This window comes from Xiphophorus hellerii, chromosome 16, assembly GCF_003331165.1.
Source record: "Xiphophorus hellerii strain 12219 chromosome 16, Xiphophorus_hellerii-4.1, whole genome shotgun sequence".
Classification (NCBI taxonomy): Eukaryota; Metazoa; Chordata; class Actinopteri; order Cyprinodontiformes; family Poeciliidae; genus Xiphophorus; species Xiphophorus hellerii.
In genome coordinates, this window is record NC_045687.1 from 25,605,843 (window position 1) to 25,629,150 (window position 23,308).

Genomic DNA, 23,308 nt, shown 5'->3' on the forward strand with positions numbered 1-23,308 from the left:
CCAACAGTGTCACACAACCAACGCTACTTTAAAGACAAACAGAAGCTTTTATTTTACTTAATTCTAATTTTCTGAATAAAGAACTGGTTGGTGACAAGAATCAGAATTTAAAATAAACTCTCCCTGACCACCGGTCAGTCTGGCTGGATCTGGAAATGTTAACAGCCTCAGTGAGGGAAAGGGTTTATGATCCCAAAGGATTGCATATAGAAACTCATACAGTCCTGTTGATCATGCCAAATCAATAATATAATCTGACAAAGACTTTAAAATGTCAATTCAAGGTGGAGAATTGCTTCGACTTTGTTTTAAACTGCTTGTCAATTTGAAACAAAGACAAAATGATTTGGTTTTAGAATTATGTCTTGTCAAGAAAACTGGCATAGGGTGTGAGATCTTTCCGGGTGCATGCAGAAAAGGTGCATAGAGGCCTGAGAGAGAATAAGTAATCTTGTAGTTGATTAAAAGTTAATTAAGTTGAATATGAATGAATATAATTAGTAAACTGACTACCAATAATCACATAATAACCTTCTGAAATGTACTTTTTCTGAAAAATGATCTGTAATGATTTCTGTAATGATTTAACTATGAAACGATTATGGTCGATGAATTATAATAAGTGAGAGATGTGATTAATTGTTAACTAAGGATCAAACTTGTGATAATTTGAAGTCAATGTTCAAATGGGTTTAATACAGGTTAAATGTGTTTAATGATTGTAACAGATGGAAAAGTGAGTTAGAGAAAGAAGAGGAATGTATGGGTGAGGTCCTGAAACAGGAAATGTCGCAAGCAGTTCTGAACAGATGGCCAGGGCGCACAGGATGGTTGGTGTGTTGAGTTTGGCTGAAGCAACGGAGAAAGGAGAAGCACGGGACTTTCCACTATGGTCAGCAAAAACAGGTTGAGAAATGTGGGGGCTTTTTCATGAGAGACAGCAGATGTGAGGAAAGTCACGTAGCCCAAATCCTCCCATACACCCTCCCATACGTCACGTAGCCCAAATCCTCCCATACACACACAGGGTGGAGAAATGTATAAAAAGGGACCGAAAAGAGGAACCAGCCGTTCCCAGTCCGGCGGCGTAGAAGGAGAAACAACTCACAGAGGAGCAGATTGAGCTACGGACCGCACTTCAGAACCACGGGGAAGCTCGAATTTCACACCGCTAAGAAAGGACTGGGTCCCATCGCCCCTTCTCTGGTTCTTATTCGACCGTTGGTCTCGTCTCAACCCAGCAACTTCAAACTCAGCAACAAGACTTGGAGGAAGGACAAAGGTCCCTCAGGGATAAAGAACTGGGTTTTGCAACAGGATTCAGACCCGTTCTGCTTTGTTTCCCTTCTAAGGAGGATTGTTCCACACAAGGCAAAGACCTCAACCAAGGACGCTAGAAATTCCTGTTGCCAAAAGATCCACCATCGTCTGGGTATGAGTTGAATCTGCTCATTGAAATTCCATTTCAGAACGTGCGACTTAACTCTTAGGGAAAGGAGACAGAGTAGTATGATTGTACATGTAAATTTTATTACACTGTTTTTGATCTATATACGATTGATTATTGATTTGTATGTCGCATATCCCTGCTTAAGCTTGCTTAATAAATTTATACTATAAAATTCTAATGAGGTTGGTGGACATTGGAATTAATAGAGTCATTTAATCTTTGTCCAGTTCTTTTAATCAAGGTAAAACTAATGTACATGATTCCAGTAAATAGGAGGCTTCATAATTTCCTTTGGTGAGAGTAAATAATGACCCTGGGACTTACATCTAAGTCACTAAACATAATCTAGCCGGTTCCAAGTGCAAGTTATGATTTAGAAAGTGGGCTACCGTTAACAGAAGTGGTTATTGGAATTATGCAGCTGCGAGGGTTTATATGTCCCTCAGATATAATTAATGATATCTCACAACAGAAAGGCAATAACAAAATATCTTCAATGTTATTTATAATCCTTAAGGAAAATTTTAAATAAATCTGGCCAAAGCTTTAGAAAAACGAGAAACTGGAAATTGACAGTCTGATCCATGCAGCTCCAATGGTTAAAACATTAGAGCCACAGCTTGTGTTTAAGGAACTTTAGACTGCAGCAGTGTGTAGGCAGTGTGCTGTTTGGATTTTAGCTTTAAACCTTCAGCTCATTTAACTTCGATCTAGAACTAGACTGCATAATAAGATGACTCCAACACCGCCTGTATGAAAATATTAGTGGTTCAGAAATATTAGTGGTTCAGAAATGAAGGCCAGGAGGAAACCTGATTTGAAGTTCATTCTTTAATGACTTTTGGACTGACAATCTTCAGGTTGACAGGTCTGAATGAGACAAAGATAAACCAAAGACATACAGAGCCAACAGACTCACAACACAACCAACACAAACACTAATCTATAAACACCAACAGACCACAGCCTGTTGGTGACCACAGCCAGACATTCACTTTTTTGACAAGTGAATGTCAAAAAATTTGCATATTGTTACTTTTGTCACTCATTTCAGAAATACTGGAATTCATATTTACTTCATAGTAGGGGTTGCACCACCTAGCCAACTAGTTGATTCTTTACTCTGCAATAACTTTTTATGGGGCTACTCAACTAGTCGCAATCACGTAACAAAACTGAATTTTCAAAAAAAAAAAAAAAAAGACAGATGAACTAAGTGAGTTCATCAAACAGTTCAAATTGTTTACAAATGTAAATTTAAAAAAGGGTACTGCAAACTCCAGCAAATGCTATACTGCAGGGGTCTCAAACTCCAGTCCTCGAGGGCTGCAGTCCTACAGTTTTTAGATGTGCCACAGGTACAAAACACTGGAATGAAATGGCTTAATTACCTCCTCCTTGTGTAGCTCAGTTCTCCCAGCCTTGCCAATGACCTAATTATTCTATTCAGGTGTGGTGCAGCAGAGGCACATCTAAAAGTTGCAGGACTGCGGCCCTCGAGGACTGGAGTTTGAGACCCCTGCTATACTGGATTAGGGGCATTGCATGTCACAGTGGTTAGCGCGGCGCCCTGCATATAAAAAGGCTGTAAATCGTGGTAGTCTAGGGTTCGACTCCCAGGCTTTGTTCCCTTGGCCACGTCTCTCTCTCCTGCCCCTCTTCTCTTAGCCCCCTTCCTGTCAGATTACTGTCAAAGAAAGGCCACTTCTTAAAAAAAAAGAATAAAATAATTAAAAAAACACTAGGGCAATACTGTGCGGCAATGCGGTATGATGTCACGCTTTTAATCCATCCAACTGATCAGTGTCACCCTGTGTGTTGAAGCTTCTAAGCTGGCAGCTTCATGCTTTTATAAAAACACTATTTTACAACATCTTTAAATGAAGTTCAGGATGCATTCTGAGGATCTGACAGAGGCTATATGTGCAGCCGTCTGCATGTCCGCTCATCCTGCAAAGTCAGCGAGCCGCTGCTGAGTCAGCGGAATGTCCTGCTACGCATTGGGGCAGGGGAGCAGTGCTGAATTTAATTGTAGTCAATGCGTTGACATACGTTCATACATTTTGTTTATGATCATCACAACCAGCTGGTGTTCAGAAAAAAAGTCATTCTCTACTTTGTGCAGCTTTTCAGACCACCTCTGCTCAGCTGCTAATGAAGAAGTCTGAGATAATGTTCTGATTCTTGTTCTTTTAATTCTGCATAACAGACTTAGGCTTAATATTAGCTGAGATTTTCTTCAATATGTGCTGTGAATTTACCAAACAAAGCCTGTAAGTTGCTGTGAAGTATTTTTGCTTACGTTTTTATTATGTCACTGCAGCTAGTCAACCTCAACTCGACTTTTAACCCGTTGTAGTCAACTTTAAAATATGTTGTTCAACCCCTACTACATAGTGAAACATTTTAAGCTTTTTGTCTTGCAATCTTAATGATTAAGACTTACAAATAGTAAAAACCCAAAATTCAATCTCAGAACATTTTGATTTTGCAAAAACAGTTTAAGCATATTCATTGAAAGTCAAGTGGAAGGAAAAATGTTGTGTTAATGTTAGATGGGCCTAACCAGAACCCCATAGAAATGCTATGGAGAATGGTCAAGAGGAAAATGAGAGACACCAGAAGGAACAAAGCAAGTCACCTGAAAGCAGTCATGTGTAACTGGTAATTAATCTATAAAAAAATATGTATAATTTAAGAGTTTCACTTTCTGAAATGACTGAAATTTTTAAAAACCTTTTCCAGACACTCATTTTTGGAGCTGTACTTGAACACTGGTCAAAATCAACAGCACATGGCGTGCTGTATATGTGATGGTCCAGTATGAGAGCTGCTATTTATGAATGCTAAGGATAGCTAGGAGTGACGCAAACAGAAAAACACATCTGTTCATGTCCACTTGTAGTAGTTTTTTAAAGTTATTTTGCTCTTCTAAAAAACGCTGCAATAGCCTTAGTGGGATTTTCCTTCAAGAAAGGAGTGCTGCTTTAAGAAACTTCACAGTGAAATCCTTTTAGTGGAAACAGATGTACAGCAGGTAATTCCCTCCTTACTGGACGGAATTTTGCTTCTTTTTTGGTTACACTCTCAATAGTGCATTTCTCTTAAGAAGATTAAATCGTTAGCTCGTGACCAATCAGTCATTAAATGAATGACATAAATAACTAGAGGTGCAGTCATTCATACTGGACTTTATCTGGACGATTCTGAACCTGCTGGTGAACAGAGTAGGATTTTCACCTGAGGAAGCCGTCATCGTTCACTGCGCCAGAAGATGCAGTGGGTCCCGCCTCAGAAAAAACATCCACCAGTAGACTGCCTGAGCTGGCTGGAGCGCTAACTGGAACCGCAGAACGAATCCCCAGCAAGTCAGCTGATGGAGATGGGGTAGACTGGAAAACATGGAGACATGGAGTACAATCTGACCAGGGAAGGGGCTGGTAGAAAACAAAGGAAACTTACTGCATTAGAGGCAGCCATGACTGATGGGTCCGGTCCCCGTTCTCCTGCTCCATTCAACTCGCCGCTCTCTCTTTTGCTGTCTTCTAGCTCAGTGACAGAAACTGCCCCTGGTCCCTTCTTCTTCTTTAGCTTAGCGAGAATTGATGACTCCCTTTCAGGGAATGGAGGCATCTCTTCCAAAACAGTGGCCTGAGAGAAAGGAGACCAAAACCTTTGCAAGTGGAATTCTTTTACACGGCTGAGTTTGATCAAAGCGGGCGGTTGGAGCTACCAGGACATCCGTGCTGGCAATAGAAGAGAGCTTCAAATACTCCACAGCTCGCTGCTGCAGTTCAACATCTGAGTTGCGGATCTGGCTATCGCAGCGCAACACCTCCTGGATTGTGGCCTTAGTTTCTGGGAACAGGTTAATAAACTTGATGTAAGCCGACAGAAGAAGGGCACGGGTCGGCACAGAGCACAGGTGGAACTTAGAGTGGAGAAGGTTGAACTGGACCAGGGGACTAGAGAAAAAAAAAAATAACAAGGTAAACATTAAGCCTCAAATATCAGATGTGTACAGAGAAGTACAAAATGGAACGTACCTGGACCGGGGGTCCCCAGCAATCAGATTCCCAAATTCTCCCAGAATGTAGCCTCCAACCTTCACCATATTCTCATGGCATGCTGGGGCTTGCAGGGCCTGCAACAAAATTATCCCACTTTCATATATTTAAGCTAAAAGAGCTTTTTAATAGCTTGGTTGTTTGAACGTGAATGGAAGAGTGGTTGACCAAGACATTATTAAACATCTGATGAGCATGTTGAGTTATGTCTGCTCTACGAAACATTTTTTAACTTCTAGTGTTGCCTCTACCACTACAGCTCTAGTGCCCTAAAGATTTACATTGTAAGCAAAAGCAAAGTGTTAAATGCATTTCTTTACAAATGGAAGTCAAAGGACTCAAGTTTGGATGGATAAAATAATGGTTGTTGATTTCATTCAGCAAACTACACCTGTCGCACTGGTAAAATGGTCATTATACAGCAAAACTAAAAAATGTAAATTTTATACTAGAAACTAAAAGCTTTTTTTTTCAGTTAATAGCAAGTACTGCCAAAAAGCTCTAACCACCACCACTCCTTGGTATTTAAAGTTACTTTTTCAAAGTAACTATCCCATCACTGATCACATTGTAACAAAACCACTACGTTTGTTTTTTTCTGAATAAATACATTAAAGAGTAAATGTATCAAACTGTTTTGTAGAACAGTTGCTGTTATTCTGCAACTGTAATTATTGAAATTATTCTGAATCTCCACAGTTTAAAACTGATTTTGGGCAGTATCATGCTGGTAAGGTGTGGTTGAAATTAGTAAATAAAAAGGGGTGTGTGCGTCAGCACAAACGGAGAAGGAGACGCACACTGTCAGATCTGTGCAGCGGGGAGATTTGACTTGATTGAATGTTTAAAACAAGTAAAAAAATTTTTTAAAAAAGACATAAAACAACAATCAAAGTTCGCACCAGCGCCGCAAAACGTGCACTTAGAAATCAGATCGGAGATTGCACCCAGGAAACGCCGCCCGGTGCAAGAGGACACCACCGAGGGGAAAGAAAGACGCTCCCGGTGAGATCAGGACTTTACTTTTCTTTTTGGGAATTTTTGGTGGGGGGATGCTGGGGGAGAGGGTTGACGTTTTGGATTTTTCATTTAGGATTGGGACTTTGGATAAAAACAGAGAAAAACTTCCAGGACTTTGCTTTGTTTTTTGAGGATATGGAACTCCTTTGCGGACATTATTCTCTTTAAAAAAAGAACGGGAAATTTTGGACATTTAATTATTTAGGTTTTTTTGCTGATATAAACTGAGTGATTTAAATCTAACCTATAATTATTTTTTGAGGGATTTTTGGTTACTGATCTACTTATCAGAATAACTATTATTATTTCTTAGTATTGTGATTTCTTTGAATAAATCACTGTTGCTAAAAATCAACAAATTTCATATTGAGTGGTTGGATATTTATTTTCTTATCAAATTAAATGGTGCAACATATTTTACCTGATTCCTGTGACAAATCCCCCTTGAGTATATTGTGAGTTCCGCTTTAAATCAAGCTGAATTTTATAACATGACTATATTAGACATGAAAAATTGGAATAAAAATTGGCCACAAAACCTTAGTGCATCAGTAAAATATTGCTGTTGGTAAATTATTTGGCAGAGGTACCTCAAAGACTGTCTTGGCGGCGTAGCCTTGAACATCATCTCGGTTGATCACGATCTGAATGACCCGGTACCAAACCTCTTCGCTGACATAGTCCCCGGCAATGCGGATGAGGTTAAGAATTGTGTCTACATACCAGGAGTAATCCACAGCGTACTTCTCTGCAAGGATGGCTACTTTCAGCACCTACATGGAAACAGTACAAGTCTGTCAATGTTTGGGCAACTCCACTCTCAGTGTTGGCATCAGTGTTGCCAACATTTTATGTGACGCCATCCACTTAGTTGTTTCCGTACTCCAATTGAATTGTTCCAATTGCTTGTGATTTCAACCATTCTGCACTCTCTGCATCAACAGTTTTTCAGCTACTGTTGTTGCAGTTTAATACTGCATCAAGAGTATTAAACAAATCCAAATATCGGACTTGCTTAATAAAATTATGAGTGATTCATGTATCTCCAAAGCAAAACCTTCTCTTGGCAAAGCAAATCTTAATCTTGTTTTTCTATGCTTGAAGTATAAACACAATGTTTAGAGGCAACCTGTAATTAGGACAAAAAAAACCTCACAGGAAAGTCATCGTTTGGGTTGGTTATTCTCGAGGCTACAGACTGTTGCTCTGTGCCAACCACATGGAGTTGGCATCAATGCCATAACTGAGTGTCCAACAATTTTGCTATTCTGCCAAAATAACTAACATAAAATGATTCCTTTATTGAAGTCACTCACCTTTGCTTACTTTCACTGATTACAGTTAATGTATTATACACTGAAGAAAAAATTAATAATACTCATATTCCCATTAGAGTTAGACTCAAAGTGAATCAGAGTAGTTGGTGGTAATCTACTTAATTCACAAATTCTTCAGGGCATCATCGTCTCACACGCACCATCTCTTCTCTGATGGAATAGTCCGCTGTCTCCAGGTAGCTCAGCATCTCTGCTACAATCTGCTTAGCGTTGCTGCGATCACACATAGCATAAAGCAGATCAGCCGCCCGCTGTCGAACACTTACATCTCTTTCAGTCTAAAAGAAAAAAATTGAAAATAAATTGAAGGTCAGCATGCGCATCTATTCTCCATTATAGATATAAATAAGTATTTTTTGTGTGAGGCAGCACCTTGAGTGCATTGATAACGGTCTCGATGTGAGTCTTGACAGCTTCGTGGGAGAACTCTGAGCTGGCCAGAGTACACATGCTTTCCAGAGCTAGATAACGTAGATTGGTCTCTCTGTGTTGCAGGAACTGGCCAAGTTGGTTGCAAGCTCGCACCAGAAGGTTTGGCTCACTGGCAAACAAAAAAAGATTGCTTCACAAACAGCACAGCTAAGCTACAACTACAGATATTATACATAAAGTGTAAAGTAGGGGCAGGTGACATACACCTACACACTCACACACATAAAACAACATCATGTCACAAAGAAATAAAACTAAACTACAATGTAAAACTCAAAACTATTACAACCCTGAGAGCCATAAGCCAACTTTCTGCTACCTTAAATCTCCTGTCATGTAGCTGCAAAAAAAAACAATAACTTACCTGTCATAGTGGATGATAAGTGATATAGCCTCAAACAAGATGGCGTTCTTGGCATTGGAATGCTGCACCTTCTTAGATTTGGGCGGCTCCTGAGCCTTATTCAGGATAGTCTCCAGACACTCTACCAGACGGCCTTTGACTGCACCATCTTCTGGTGGAGGGTAACACTGCAGTAATCGCAGAAGTTTGCAGGACAGCCAAGGGGCAGGTACAAAATAATAGGTATAATCCTGCAGATCAGTTGAGGCTGATGACACAATCTGTGGGCAAAAAGAGAAAAAAACAAAGCCTCTTACATATTACAAAAAATAATTCTTTCAAAAAATTTTACTGGCATCTTTTAAGGCACAATGGCAGGAGATGATGGCAGATTAGCAAATGCTCATGTGGGCCCTCTGTATTATAAAGAGGTTCAACTTTATCATTCAATCAGGGATGAGTCAAACCAAATGAGAAGAATAACTGTGTTCAAATGCCAAAAAAGAAATATAATACAAGGTCTTGCAACATTCAGGATGCCCCTCACAGAGGTATGACCAGTTAAAGGAGTTTGCCTTTTTACAACAGAAGACCAACAAGCCTCTGCTCTAAAGCCATACAGGAGATGGGCGATGGTTTTACAAAACCATGAAAAACTGTCACAAAATAAACTTGAAACACTAAAATGTTTATAATCTTACTTTACTACTGATAAAATGGTAAGCCTCTAGTAAAATTAGTTTAAACTTTCTAGTTTAAATTTCTAGTTTATTTAACAAGCAAAAAAAAAACGGTAAATTTCTTAAAAGATTCAAGGATGATGACAACACTGACAATGAGAGTGATTCCTACATTTATGAAACAATTATGGACATCAATATGGTGTAAAGTTGAAAGTACAACTAGAATGTTCCCTGAAATTCAATGTGGTTGCTACACATAAACCATTATTTGAACACACAGAAATATCTCTGTGAATTACATCACAACAATTAGCAAACCCTACTGATTTCCAGCTTGCAACCAAAAAACTACATAGGTTGTATGTCACTTCTAGATCCAAACTCCGACTTCTGACAAGTGGAAAACAGCACAACTCTGCTACTAAGACTTCAGTAACAAACAACTTTTTATTGAGCGCTCCTTAGACAGTCACAAGCTATTTTTGTCGAAGTGGATAGAATGATATATCCCCTGTCCAATAAAATGCTAGTAACACTTTAATGCTAGTAACACTTTATTTGACGGGGTGTGCCTAAGCCTGACATAACAGCTGCCATAAACATGAAGGTCCTCGTGGATGTTTATGACTTTTGTCATGAAGTGTCATTCGGTAAATAATGACACTCTGAATGCAAAGTTGACACTTTTAATGGACTAGACAACAGTTGTAAACATTCATAAAGACTCCTTCCTGTTCATGACTGTTATGTTTATGACAGTGTCATGTCAGTCTTATCCACACCCCATCAAATAAAGTGTTTCCAAAATGCCTTTAAAGAAAAAATGTGTTGATATTAAAATAATAAATATCTCTGAAAAATTAATGAAATACATTTTGGCTGTGGAATATGAGTGAGTGATACAATCTTAATATTTGATCACAATATTTTATAATAGCTACTATTTTGATAGATATAAATGATAATGTGTTGCATCTTTTTAGGTAACACTATTCATAGCGTCATGTAGTGCTGTAGAAAATTATTATTATTTATTAATAAAATATTCTTACACCCACACAATTTTTTTTTACATTAATTGACATTTATTGTGACAATGATAAATCGAAATTCTTATAACAAGACATTTTCCATGATAAATGCTAAGTGATCATGTAATACAGATCTGAACTTTCATCAGAAATAATGTTTGGAAATGAGCAGCATTTACAGAAATTAAAACCCACAAACAGTGTTTTGTTGCCACACTCACCCGGCTGAGTCGGGACACAGCCAAAGAAACGCATGTCTTGAACTCATCTGGATTCTTCTGGCTCAAACAGGTGATGAGAGAGATTGCTGCTGTCACAACACCCTGCATCCACAACAAAGAGCTCACAAATTTAGTGACCAATTACTGTTTGATGCGTCAGCTCATTTTGATACAGCCTGCGTCTAAACTCTTACCATGTGTTGGTCGTTGAGCAGGTGCACCACACGTGATGTCCATTCACCCATTAACACCAAGTCAGGAGATGTCTTATAGAGGCGCAGCAAACACAATGCAGCCGACTGCTTAACGCTGTCCATCGTGTCCCTTTGGTTCACAAATACAAAATATATAAATAAATCAGATAGATGAGTTTCACAGCAGATCATTAGCTGAAGGAGGAATGGCTTATCCTGCTCTCCCTCTTCCTTATTGATAACTTTGCCTGCTTGTTATTTTAAAGTCACAGTTTTTAAAATTATACTTACATTGTCGACATCACAACTGAACTACTTCAAACCTAAGGCTTTACTTTTTAACTCTACTTTTTCCACTTCCAAACTGAACCAGGGCGAGATACCTCTGGCCAACTCCGAGGACATTAGCAGTATAATACAAAGACTCCAATAGGCAGAAATGAAGATTCAGATTTTGCAGAGGAATACCGAGGTCAACCCAGGTTCAACTCTAGTAATGACTCAAAACATCAACCAGCTCAGTATTAAACAATGTCTGCAGTCAACAAAAATTAAGATTCAATGGCTGGAGGTGAACTTTGAGGTAAACGCTGCCTATGGGAATGAAACAACTCTTCCTCAAATCAACTGAGAAGTCGCACGCCCCACACCAAACAGCTCAACCTGAACTCTCTGGGAGCTAAGCCAGAAAAAAAAAAAAAAGTCTCACACTTCGAATCTGATGAGATGACCAACAGGGAAAACCCTTCATCTAGACAAATCAACGTGGCCACCTCTGAGCTCCACCAAAGAAAAATAAACAAGCAGATGGAACCGAAACAACTCCAACTCCGCTTCCAAGGACAAAGTGACCAGCCCGAGCCTCAAATTCTGACTCAAGAATCCAGAGAAACCCCTACTAGTTTATACATTCTTATTCTTATTAAAGATGGGGAACCAATATGTAGTATACTTTTATTTTTCTCTTGCTTTTCTTTTGTTTGTATCTCATCTAATTCATATAAAGCACTTTGAAATGCCTTGTTGCTGAAAATGTGCTATATAAATAAAATTACTTTACTTTACCTCTGAGGGAAACCTCACCTTCAAACAACAACAGGTTTGATGCAAGATCAGCACATTCACCCCCCAAAGTGAACACCAAGAAAACGAAAGAAATGCCAAAGGTGCTCATTGTCGGAAATGAAGCAGTAAATGTAGTTATTTTTGCAATGCCAAGAAGATGAGAGTAATTTCCTTCCCCACAATGACAGTGTCTGATATAACAGAGAAAATACTCTCTCTAGCCACTGATTAGCCAAATATTGACTCTAGTTGTACATATTGGTATTAATGATCTGGCAAAATAAAGACCAGAGATTCTGAAAAAGGACTTTACCACTTTTCTGAACACTATTGGAAATCTAAAAATGAAGTTATTTCTCAGTGGTCCAACTTCAACAACTCGATGGGGAGACGAAAATTACAACAGATTGCTCATATCTGTGCAATATGAGCAATAAATGGCTGAAAATAGCGTGCTCTGCCAGCTCAATGACCTTCTTTTCGTTTTCACCTCTTTGGAAGAGGCAGACACCATCTAAAAAACATGGGATAAAGCTACTCACTGCAAACCCTTTTCATTTTATCAAGAACAATGTGATCACTGCTTCAGAAAAACAGCCTCAAGGACATCCGATTAGGATACAATCCTCCACATATCAGGAATAAACTATTCCAAAACAAACTGACAAAATGTCAACCCCTCCTTCCCTCTGCCCCGCTCTCCCATTCCTTCATTGCAGTCACAAAACACCTATGAAGAAATGTCTGGACATGAGTTTCTCAAATTTATGGATGGAATGAATGAATATATTCTCCTCAGTCTTTTCTTCTTAGTGCTCACATCTCAGCCTTTACTTTATTTAAGCCACCTGACTCCTAGAGGATCCACCACTCTGTGCTTCTAAGGTCTGAAACTGGGATCCAGACATTTTGTTTAATTCAAGGTCACATCACCACCCAAAAAAGTCGATTATACTACGACAACCAAAACGTTTCAGTTTATTTCAGCTTCCTCCCATGTCCCACCCTTAACCAGACTCACCCAGCCACCAAGATGCGAGGGATCTCACTGGCAAAGGCCTCAGCCATCTCCCGGCTGCCCACGTTGGCGATGCAGTGAAGTGCCAGGCACATGAAGGTTGGATTACGACTGGACAGGTCATTCTTGATGGCATTATTGATCAAACGAATCAGCTCACTGTTGCTGTTCACCAGCACTGAGATAAACAGATAGCCCTGGAGAGAGAGACACATCAGATGACCATTCAAGTTTAGGGCTGCAACTAACAATTATTTTAGTAAATTGATTATTCTGATAAATAATTTTTAAAAATGTCAGATTTTTAATTTCACTAATTATGCATTTTTTATACAATATTAGAAATTAAAAGAAATACACAAATGGTCATTTTCTAATTTAAAGGAACATAAATATCTCATTGCAAAAAATGTGATTCAGCATTCATTTAGTGAATATGAACCAGGTGAAGCTAAAGCTGCCACTTGGGTTTTGGCTAAATTGTATTTCCAGATGGGGTGTTCTGTTTTGTTTTTTTTTAATCTTAAATGCAAAATGTAAATGTATTTTCTACAGTTTTGGCTTAATTACTGCTCTGACTGTGTTAGTCTTCTAGCAAGCGCACTTCTTCTTGAGTCTGTAAACTCGAGTTAATTAATTGATTACTAAATTATTTGATTTAGAACATGGGCCAGACCATTTTTTGGTCCATCTCAGGGTGGCAAAGTCTGTTCATATTTTTTGAAACGATACATGTCTCTAGACAATATTTTAATATGGTAGCCCTTCCAAAGTAGCTGAGTCATAGTTATCAGCTCATAAACTTAACAACCCCTCTGAAGATGAAGAGCAGGTTAAGAATGAATGAATGAAAGAATAAATAAATAAATAAATAAAGCTCATGTTTTAGAAGGATTTGCTGTGTTCAGTGTAACAACAGCTCTTGGGTAGAAACGTTTTTATTATTATTATGTTTTTTTTATTTGAGTCCATCAGAAGCACAATCTCAGGATTCTCCATGGCTGAGAGTCTCTGCAAACATCAGCAGAGTTGCCCACAGCTGCTGTGCTCATGGCCCGCCAGTGAGGAACAGAGAGTATAATGGAAAAGTTCACTACCTGGGTTAGAACTGCACTGCACATTAACCGGTTAGGTAACAACTTGCCAGCAGAAAAGCACCTTAAGTTACCTTAGATATTTAATTCAATTTTCTGAGATAGTATCTTATAACTGCTCTGGTTTATAAAATGAAACATTTGGTTCCTCCAGGTGTCTTATCTTTATTTACAGACACACTTTTCTATAATGGAATATTCCCAAATAGATTGATGATACTCGGATGGTGAAGAACCATATATCATCTGAAAAGAAAACACAAACGGTCAACTCTATTTCAAGGTCTGCAACCCTAAACTTTGCCCTAGATAAGTAGATAACAAAACCTTAAGGCAAGGCTATCCAACTAAATCATCTAGCCACCACAAGGTAGTACGTAAACTACCTTGTAGTTCAATGCTGAAGTATGCAAGTATTAGAAAATTTATATTTTATATATTTGTTATATAAAAAATGTCGTGACACTATGGTGTCACGACATTTTTGTGAAAAAAAAAAAATCAAGCTCCTCTGCCTTTTCCCAGTTCTAACTTAAAACAACAAATAAGAGCCAGGAAGAGGGCAGTGATAGTTTTAATAAATATGTGAAAACCATTTTCTATAAAAGTTAAATACTGAAGCTTTAATGGGTACATCTTTTTGATTTCATTTATTTTTCAATGAACTCATTTGTGGGCTGGACTGAAATCAACATCCTCATCAAGCATAATGTAGTTGGTATCGATATGTCTAAGGTCATCATCATCATCATCTGTTGGCAGAAATATAATATAATAATCTGAATTATGCTGTCAATAGTAGCCTAAACATCAGATTTTTTTTTACCTCAGAATTTGACATAGTAAGGATGGTATCCTTGTTACAGCCCTAGTGGTATACTCGCAGCGAGCCTACCACGCCATAATGTTTCTATGTGGTCATCATGGGCTACATGATGGTAGCCTAAGATGGAAAAACTCATAAAATCTGATAAATAGCCCTATGTACAGCATAATAAGATACCAAACAGTATACTATAGACAAATGCTCATACCATGAGCCTAAACTGGATATACATGAATCTCAAAAAACAGAATTTGTCCAAAGGAGTAGTTAACTTCATGAGCTTATAACTATGACTGGGCTACTTTGGAAGGGCTACCATACCAAAATATTGTTTAGAAACATGCATCATTTTAAAAAATATGGGCAAACTTTGCCATGCTGAGATGGACCAAAATCTAAGCGCCGTCTGCATTGTAGTCCATGGGGACTACAATGTAGAAATCATTGATGCACTTGGTCATTTGCACTTGGAAATCTCACATTTGATGAGTAAGCCCAATTTAGACAGAAGTAAAAATAAATTTTTACAAATTCATGTTAAGATACTTTTTTTCTCCTACAGAAAACATTGTGCAAATTGTAATCGTAGTTTTAAAAGTAACTCATTTAATTGCTTATTTTCTTTAGTAGCTATTATAAATTTTAGAGTTTTTATTAATAATAAGATAATACTTTATTGATCCCCAACGGGGTGGGAAATTTGCATGTCCCACTATAGCACACAACATTAAATAAATAATAATAGTATTAAAACCTGGCTGCAGCTACACAAAGCCAATCATAGCATTTCATGCAAAGAGATGAAATGCTCTTTGCATTTCTAACTTTTGTGTTCTAACCCAGAAGTCAAAACACTTTTGTGCTAGAACACTTTAACCCAAAAGTGTTCTTAACTAAAACAACTAATAAAGACAGATGGATTATCTTTTAGAATCCCTCTACTTTAAAAAATATTGATACATCAATTAAGATTTTCAAGTACTAGTTTTGTCCTGCAATGATATTGTTTATAATGCATGGATGGTTTCCACATTTCCTGAAAAGGATCTAAAAGAAATTTGTCTGAACAGTGATTTACTATGGTAGACAAAACCCAATCCACCAATAAGATGGATGGTGACTCATCCTTTTTCTGCCTACTCAACATTTCCTGTTCCTGAGAAAACTGTCCACAACCGAATTAGGAAATGGACACAGACAAGCAGTTCAACTTATACATTTGAGCACAAACCACATTATATGTTGCTTATGTATCTCAATCACCAATCATTAACTTGGTGTAAAAAACTACAGTTAAGGTTTCTTCACAATGACTATCACAACTAAACATCAAATTGTAAACAACCTTTCATAAAAATTACTAAATTCATTCTTAAATAAAATGTTTTCACAGAAAGTTTTAACTTTATGCTGGTGAAAACCATGAAACTTCCCTGCAGCCACACTGTTCTAGGGTTTTAGTTCTTCTGTGTAATTTAAAATCTCTGATCTTGATGTCAAAATGATAAGAAATCAACAACAAAGGACTTACGATCTGTTTCTCTGTGTACTTGTTGGAGCTAAGTAAATTGACTGCCTCCATGTGTCCAAAATCAATATCATGGCCCAGCAGGAAGATGAAGAGCAGCTTGCAGACATATTTCTTCTTACTGTAACCATCCAGAGCCTTGTCACCTTTGAACTTGGAGCGGATGTTGGCAAGCTCCTTATTTATCCGTTTGATTTCAGCCTCCTTGCTCTTACCTGATGGAAAAAGACAGAAAAATGTACCACAGTTTCATTATCAGAAAGGTAGCCATGAGTAATCTGGTTATAAATTAAATCTCTTACATTCAAGAAAAAAGCAAGAACATTTTAAATCATTTTTTGAGCATAAAGTGACCAGTTTTTAAAATGACATAAAATGCAGAATACATCTCAGAATGTGAAAACTAGCATTTTGGGGGTTTATATTTCATATTTTTATATCCTTCCAAAATATAACAAAGTGTGTTACGGCTATACTAGCTGACAGTGGTACCCATTGTGTGAAGTTCTTATATTTTCAGCTATAAAAGAACACCATGTGTTTTTTCTGTAAAAGTAATGCACCAGTTTCACAAATGGTTACTTGGGAATTTCAGTCAAAATACTATTTGTAGAAGTGTTACCACAACAAATGTTCACTTTCAATCTGCTAGCTTACCAACCCTTAGTCTCAGTAAAGTCAATCTAAGTCATGCATCCTATTTACTGAACAATTCTTATTCAATGACAAAGTTTTTCATAACATTTTACAAGAAAACAAGCCTCAGAACATCAAAGTCATGTTCCTAGTTCCCACAGATAATCAAAAATCCCAATGACAGGAGTCAACAACCTTAGCTAAGTCAAAGAGCCAATGTAAGGTAAATAATAAGCAGGTACACTGTTGTGCAAAAGCCACTAAGAGCCTCCCAAAATATGCCTTTGGTAAAAACAGTGTTGAAGATAAGGAGAAATCTGATTGCTTAGAGACATTTTAGCTTATTTTATAAAGATTCTGAGCCTTGGATTGCAAAGAGTTCACCTAGCAAAAACAGACTATTACTATGTTTAATCTGAGTATATATTCTGTCTATTATGGACAATAAACAGCACCCTCTCCACCACATAGTGGACAGACAGCGGAGCACCTTCTCACATAGATTGCTCCAGCTCCGCTGTCGTAGGGACAGATACAGGAAATCCTTCCTGTCACATGCCATCTCACTGTACAATAAAAGCTAAATCATTGTTCTGCACTAATCAGTCCGATTTTGAACAACTGCACTGTGGCACACTTGCTGTACATATATTTACATATACATACTGTATCTGCATTTTTTTTAATCTTTGCAAGGACTGCTCTAAGTTGCTTTTATGTTAACAGCATGTTATATTTTATTTATTTTTATCTGCAACTGCTACTCAGTGGTGGTTGTTGTTGTGTCTTGTCTCTATGCTGTAACTGCGAAGTAATTTCCCTGCTGGGATGAATAAAGTAATTCTAGTCTATTCTATACATATTTATACACATACACATATATATACAAATATATAATATTTTACAAAAGTCAGACAATAGCAAATCACTACTCAAGGAAAATAAATGAAAACAAATGGCTATGTCTAGATAAATTCCTGGATACGGATACTCTTCAGGGACATCAAGAACTCACTAAAGAGCACCAGGGATAATGCAGAAAAGGACAAGCAATTGTTGTTTGAAATGTAATTTCATAATAAACTACTGCACATAATTATGACAATGCTGCTTGAAATAGTTATCCATCATGTTATTCACAATATTGCATTTATTAACGATTGCCTCAATTATCCTGAAACTATGTTTCCAAGCTGTGATAAATGCTGTGGAAACCAGAATTACAGAGTTTATGCTCCACTCCTCATGACTGCCGATTGACTCATTAGGTTCTAAAAATCAGATGTTTTTGTTGATGGGTGAATGAACCATTATTAAGCTTCAACAGTTCAGGTTAAAATGACGTCAAATGAAGCACAAAAATGTCAAAAGCTTTGAGGAAATAAACTTTTTCTTTTTAACCATGATTGCTTCAGGCTGCTCCAATTTACACATTTCAGTCAAATTCAGTCATGAGATAATGTAGGAATCATTTGGAAATCTCTTCAGTTCAAACAGACTTCTCCATCAACATGGATTATACATAGGGGCTAATGTTTGCATCAGTAATGCTTACTGCTTGAACCAGGCTAGGGATGTCCAAGTCCAGGCCAGAATTTTATATCATTTAGTTGTGTTTAAAACAGAAAGCAATTAGGCACAACTGAATGAGGCTAATCTCATGCTAAAATATATTTTAGGATGCCGACAGCAATTATAAATATCACTTATGTCTTTGTTTAGAAATAAATGTTGTTTTGGAAATCATTTTGGAAAAAATTTATAGCTTGTGATATACTTTACATGTACATGTTCTGTTTGATAAGTAGGATCAGTGGGATATATGTGTGATTGAATTAAAACATTTTTTGCAAAGTGCCTTTAGATCGTTCTGAACTGGCCTTAAATAAACTAAACTGAATTACATTTTGTGGATAGATACTTTGTCCCAAAACCTGGAACATGTATTAGCATTTTTAATAAAATTGTCACGGGTTGAGCTCAACAGTGTATCTTAATTAATTGAGGGGAAAGGTCATGTCAGGGTGCTTTAATCCTTCATTCACTAAAAACAGACTTGTGCACCTGGCACGGGCTGCTAATGCTTCAAGGAGGCAGTCCTGTAAGCTTAAAACAATGCTAACGCGGATGTTTTATAAACTCAGAAAATCAAGAGCCTTTTAATTACACTGAAGCATTAGACTGCATTAAGTGACAGGTGTGGTTGTATAAAGGTTACGTTTAAAGTAACATTTGAGGATAGTTGCAGTGTGTGGAGTAATGTGACACCACGTCACTTCACTGAGTCTCCGTAAAACCAACCAACTGAAGTGTAAACCTGTGCGGTCGGGATTAAATGAAACATATCAGTCAACAGATCAAAGTAAAGCCACTTACAGTTTCTAATGTCCGAGATGAAAACGGCTAATCCGCGCATTCCATCTCCCTTCGACACAGCCGGCATTTTTGCAGATTCCTTTCCTCACTCCGGCCTTCTCCGGAAAAACAAGCCGATGCTGGACAGCCTTTCACGCTGGACTGGAGGGAAGATGGCCAACTTAACGTTCAGAAGGAGCTAGCTAATTTGCACGTCCAGTCGCTCCTCACAATTCGGCAAATAACACTTGCCCAACTACAGACTGTATGTTGACGGCGGCTAGTCCAAGTAGCATTTGCTAGATTCACTGGACAGAGAGGAAGCGTCCGGCAGCAAGACAGGTTAACGCTTTCCTTGTTAGCTGGCTTGTTTCCGCTAGCTATGACAAGCTAACGTTATTTCATTCAAACCTTACTTCACTCGGGCTAGAAGTGACGCGCAACACCTAGAAGAACAAGCGGTTGAGCTTAAAAATGTCTACTAGTTGGATGTCTTGGAGATGAAAGCAGACAGGCGTGTTGGCATGAATGTCGATTGGAAAATGATGTTAAGTTTCTTCGACTCGCGCGGACCGTTAAGCTAGTTCAACAGCTAGCTGGCTAGCTATATCATTCAAAAACAGCAAAACATCACCAGCTGACCCGAATAACTCGGCAGATTTTAACTTGCCACGGAACAATAGAAATCTGCGGTACTGCCTGTTTTTGTTGTCGTAAGTGTTGACCTCAATGTGGTGTCCGTTGTAATTCACCAGCTTCCACTCACGGTCGGAAGGCTCGTGACAGCAAAACAACGTGGCCGCGCGACGCAGCCGTGAACGTGCACGCTGTTAACAGCCAACGGGGCACGATGGAAAGCTCTGAAAGCTGAGGGAAGCAGTTAGGGGTGCCCAAAGTCGGTCCTTGGGGGCCGGCATCCTGCATGTTTAATTCTCTCCCTGGTTTAACGCACCTGGATCAAATGATGGCTCGTTAGAAGGCCTAAAAAGAACATTGACATGCTTAAAAGGTTGTTGGTACTACCAGGGAGAGAACTAAAACGTGCAGGATGCCGGCCCCCGAGGACCGACTTTGGGCACCCTTAAGCCATACGGAAATATGCCCATAGCCGGTCAAATGCTCTTTGAGCTCTTAGCAGAATTTGAGGGCTCTTTCAGGTACCATAGCCCAACTAGTATGGAATCTTGTTTTTAAATACGTTTTTGTTTTGTTTTATTTTGTTATGTATTCCTACTAGTTCTCAGACTTTGAGAAACATTTATTTATTTACTTATTCAGCCTTGACGGTTGAGTAATTTGAGTCTTTTATACGTGTTTTAAAAATTTTAAGTACTTTTTAAAAGTACATTAAACAGATCGCAATCTCTTTTGTCCCTGGAGGAAATCTACCTACAGATATTATTAATTCTCCCATAGTCTTCAAGTATGGAGTCATTTAGACCCCACAACTTTTTTACTCTGTGGTTTTTACTCAGTCAGTGCACGGTCCAGCGGGTTGCACTAACTTCATATGCGCTTTTACAAGGTCTTCATTGTGTTGTTTTGGAAAGTGATGGTCTGACAGGACAACAAGCCGGATTCACTGCTGTCTGACTGCAACATTTTCTGCGCTCCTCCTGAGGGTCGTGATAAGACATGGAAGAGTTAAAGAAGCCTTGAACATGACCTATCCCATTTTTAAAAATCTTGCTCACATGCCAACATAAAGTAAGTTAAAAACAGACTGCTATTGATAGACACCAGCCCCCTGCAGTCCTTCAAGAATAAGCAGATATAGCCAATGGAAGGATCGAATATTCGAAATTGATTTAAATGATACATATGTGTAAGTTAAAAAGTAGTATCCCACTTGCATCCCACTTGCAGAGACTGATTGCCCTTGGTATGTTGTCCACTCTCAACCATAGCACCTTTTCAGCATCTGTTCACCACTTCTTCAAGGTTGTCTATGCCTGTTGTGGCGCCAACCCTCGAGCCCACTGATGGACACCTTTGGTGAGGGATGCTGTCAGGCTGAAGAAGGAGTCCGATCGGGTCTGTTTGGCCTGTAGGACCCCAGAAGCAGCTGATGGGTACCACCAGTTCAAGTGGCATTCAGCTCAGGTGGTTGTTGAGGCAAAAACTCGAGCATGGGAAGAGTTCGGAGAGGCCACGTGAAAGACTTCCACATGGCTTCAAGGCAATTCTGCCCCACTATCCAGCATCTCAGGAGGGTAAAGCAGTACAGCACCAACACTGTTTATAGTGGGGATGATGTGCTGCTGACCACACCTCAGGATGTTGTGGGCCAGTAAGAAGAATACTTCGAATGCCTCCTTAATCCCACCAACAAGCCTTCCACTGAGGAAGCGGAGCCTGGGTACTCTGGATCGAGCTTTCTAATCTCTGGCGATGAGGTCTCCGAAGTGCTTAAAGAGGTCCTTGGTGGCAAGGCCCCAGAAGTAGATGACATTTGCCCCGAGTTCTTTAAGGCTCTGGACATTGTAAGGTTGTGTTGATTGACACAACTCTGCAATATTGTGTGGACATCAGGGGCAGTTCCCCTGGATTGGGAGACTGGGGTGGTGGTCTCCCTATTCAAAAAGGAGGGCAGAGTCTGCTCCAACTGCAGAGGGGCCACACTCTTAAACCTCTCTGACAAGGTCTATTCAGGGGTCCTGGAGAGCAGGATCCACCAGATAGTTGAACCTCGGATTCAGGAAGAGTGGTGTGGTTTTCATCCTGGTCGTGGAACACTGGACCAGCTCTACACCCTCAGCAGGGTCATACAGGGTGTGTGAGAGCTCGCCCAACCATTCTACATATGTTTTGTGGACTTGGAGAAGGTGTCCAACCATGTCCCTCAGGGATCCTTGTGAGGGGTTCTCCCAGAGTGTGGGGTACCAGTCACAGATACTTTGACCTGGTCACTCTAAACCTCTGGTCTGGTGAAGAATTGTAATGTTGGAGTTCCAGCATGTCTGACTTCTCAACAAGCTTATGCATGTATAAAAAATCAATCTAAGAAAATTACAGTGTGCAAGAATTCCAATGTATCAGAATGTGGATAGCAATTCACATATTCTATGCTTTTAACATGTTTCTAAATTTAAATGAAATTATAATTTTCACAACAGAAATTATGTTTTTTCCTTCTTTTTAACCCTTTTTCTTATAATAGTGGCTAACTAATAAGTTAGCCACTATTTTGTTCTTACAAACATTTTTGAATTTTATTTCATTTAAGTTTATTTATATAGCAAATTTTAGCAACAAGGAAGTTCAAAGTGCTTTACATGACAAAAACAAGACACAAAAAACAATTAAGTTGACAACATGAAATGGCAAAACAGCAACAAACATTGCATGTTTTTAAATGCCAATATCAAAACATTAAATTATTATCGTCAAATATAGGAAAGAAGGCAAGTATTAATCAATGTTCCAGTTATTATTAATCAAAGGCGACTCTAAACAAATGGGATTTTAGCCTTGATTTAAAGGAACTCAATGTTTCAGGTGATTACCAGTTTTCTGGAAGTTTGTTTCAGATTAGATAAAACTGAATGCTGTTTGCTCTGTGTTTGATTCTGGTTCTGAGGATTAGTAGGACAAATTCTGTGTAACAGTTTAAAGGAGACATCTTTCATTTTGTTGTTTTTCAAAAGTTTCTGATGATACGCCTGCACCTTTTCCAACAGAAAACAACTGAAGGTACAGAAATAACATTTTGTTAGATGTTAAATTTGACATCTAAATCTAGGTTTAATTTAGATGTTAAATCTATAATTTTCATTATATTCTAATTTTGAATATAATAAAAATAATACTTTAATTATATTTATTAGTTAATTAATTATTAATTATATGTGAATGATTATGTGTGTGGCCATTTTCCAAACTCTTCTTCATAGAGAAACATATCTAACAGGTTAAAACTGCACCAAAGTGGACTTTGGTGCAAAGACAATAACACTGTTGAATAAATAGATTTTAAACACAGATTAAGATAATGAAAAATTTCACTGG

General features: G+C 38.4%; 1 protein-coding gene across 3 annotated transcripts in view; it reads right to left on the bottom strand.

The window, feature by feature from the left end:
* Positions 1-20,114, bottom strand: part of ap2a1 (adaptor related protein complex 2 subunit alpha 1) — a 33,654-nt gene extending 13,540 nt beyond the window's left edge. For all 3 annotated transcript variants that reach the window (XM_032586350.1, XM_032586349.1, XM_032586348.1), the window contains exons 1-13: positions 19,322-20,114; positions 16,313-16,524; positions 12,865-13,058; positions 10,779-10,908; positions 10,585-10,686; positions 8,671-8,930; positions 8,247-8,415; positions 8,015-8,152; positions 7,128-7,310; positions 5,497-5,594; positions 5,184-5,415; positions 4,913-5,101; positions 4,691-4,842 (exon numbers count right to left, since the gene is read on the bottom strand). In XM_032586350.1, coding sequence (XP_032442241.1) covers positions 4,691-4,842; positions 4,913-5,101; positions 5,184-5,415; positions 5,497-5,594; positions 7,128-7,310; positions 8,015-8,152; positions 8,247-8,415; positions 8,671-8,930; positions 10,585-10,686; positions 10,779-10,908; positions 12,865-13,058; positions 16,313-16,524; positions 19,322-19,388 — 2,126 coding nt within the window. In that variant the 5' untranslated portion in view covers positions 19,389-20,114. The remainder of the gene's footprint in view (positions 1-4,690; positions 4,843-4,912; positions 5,102-5,183; positions 5,416-5,496; positions 5,595-7,127; positions 7,311-8,014; positions 8,153-8,246; positions 8,416-8,670; positions 8,931-10,584; positions 10,687-10,778; positions 10,909-12,864; positions 13,059-16,312; positions 16,525-19,321) is intronic.
* Between the last annotated feature and the right edge of the window lie 3,194 nt (positions 20,115-23,308).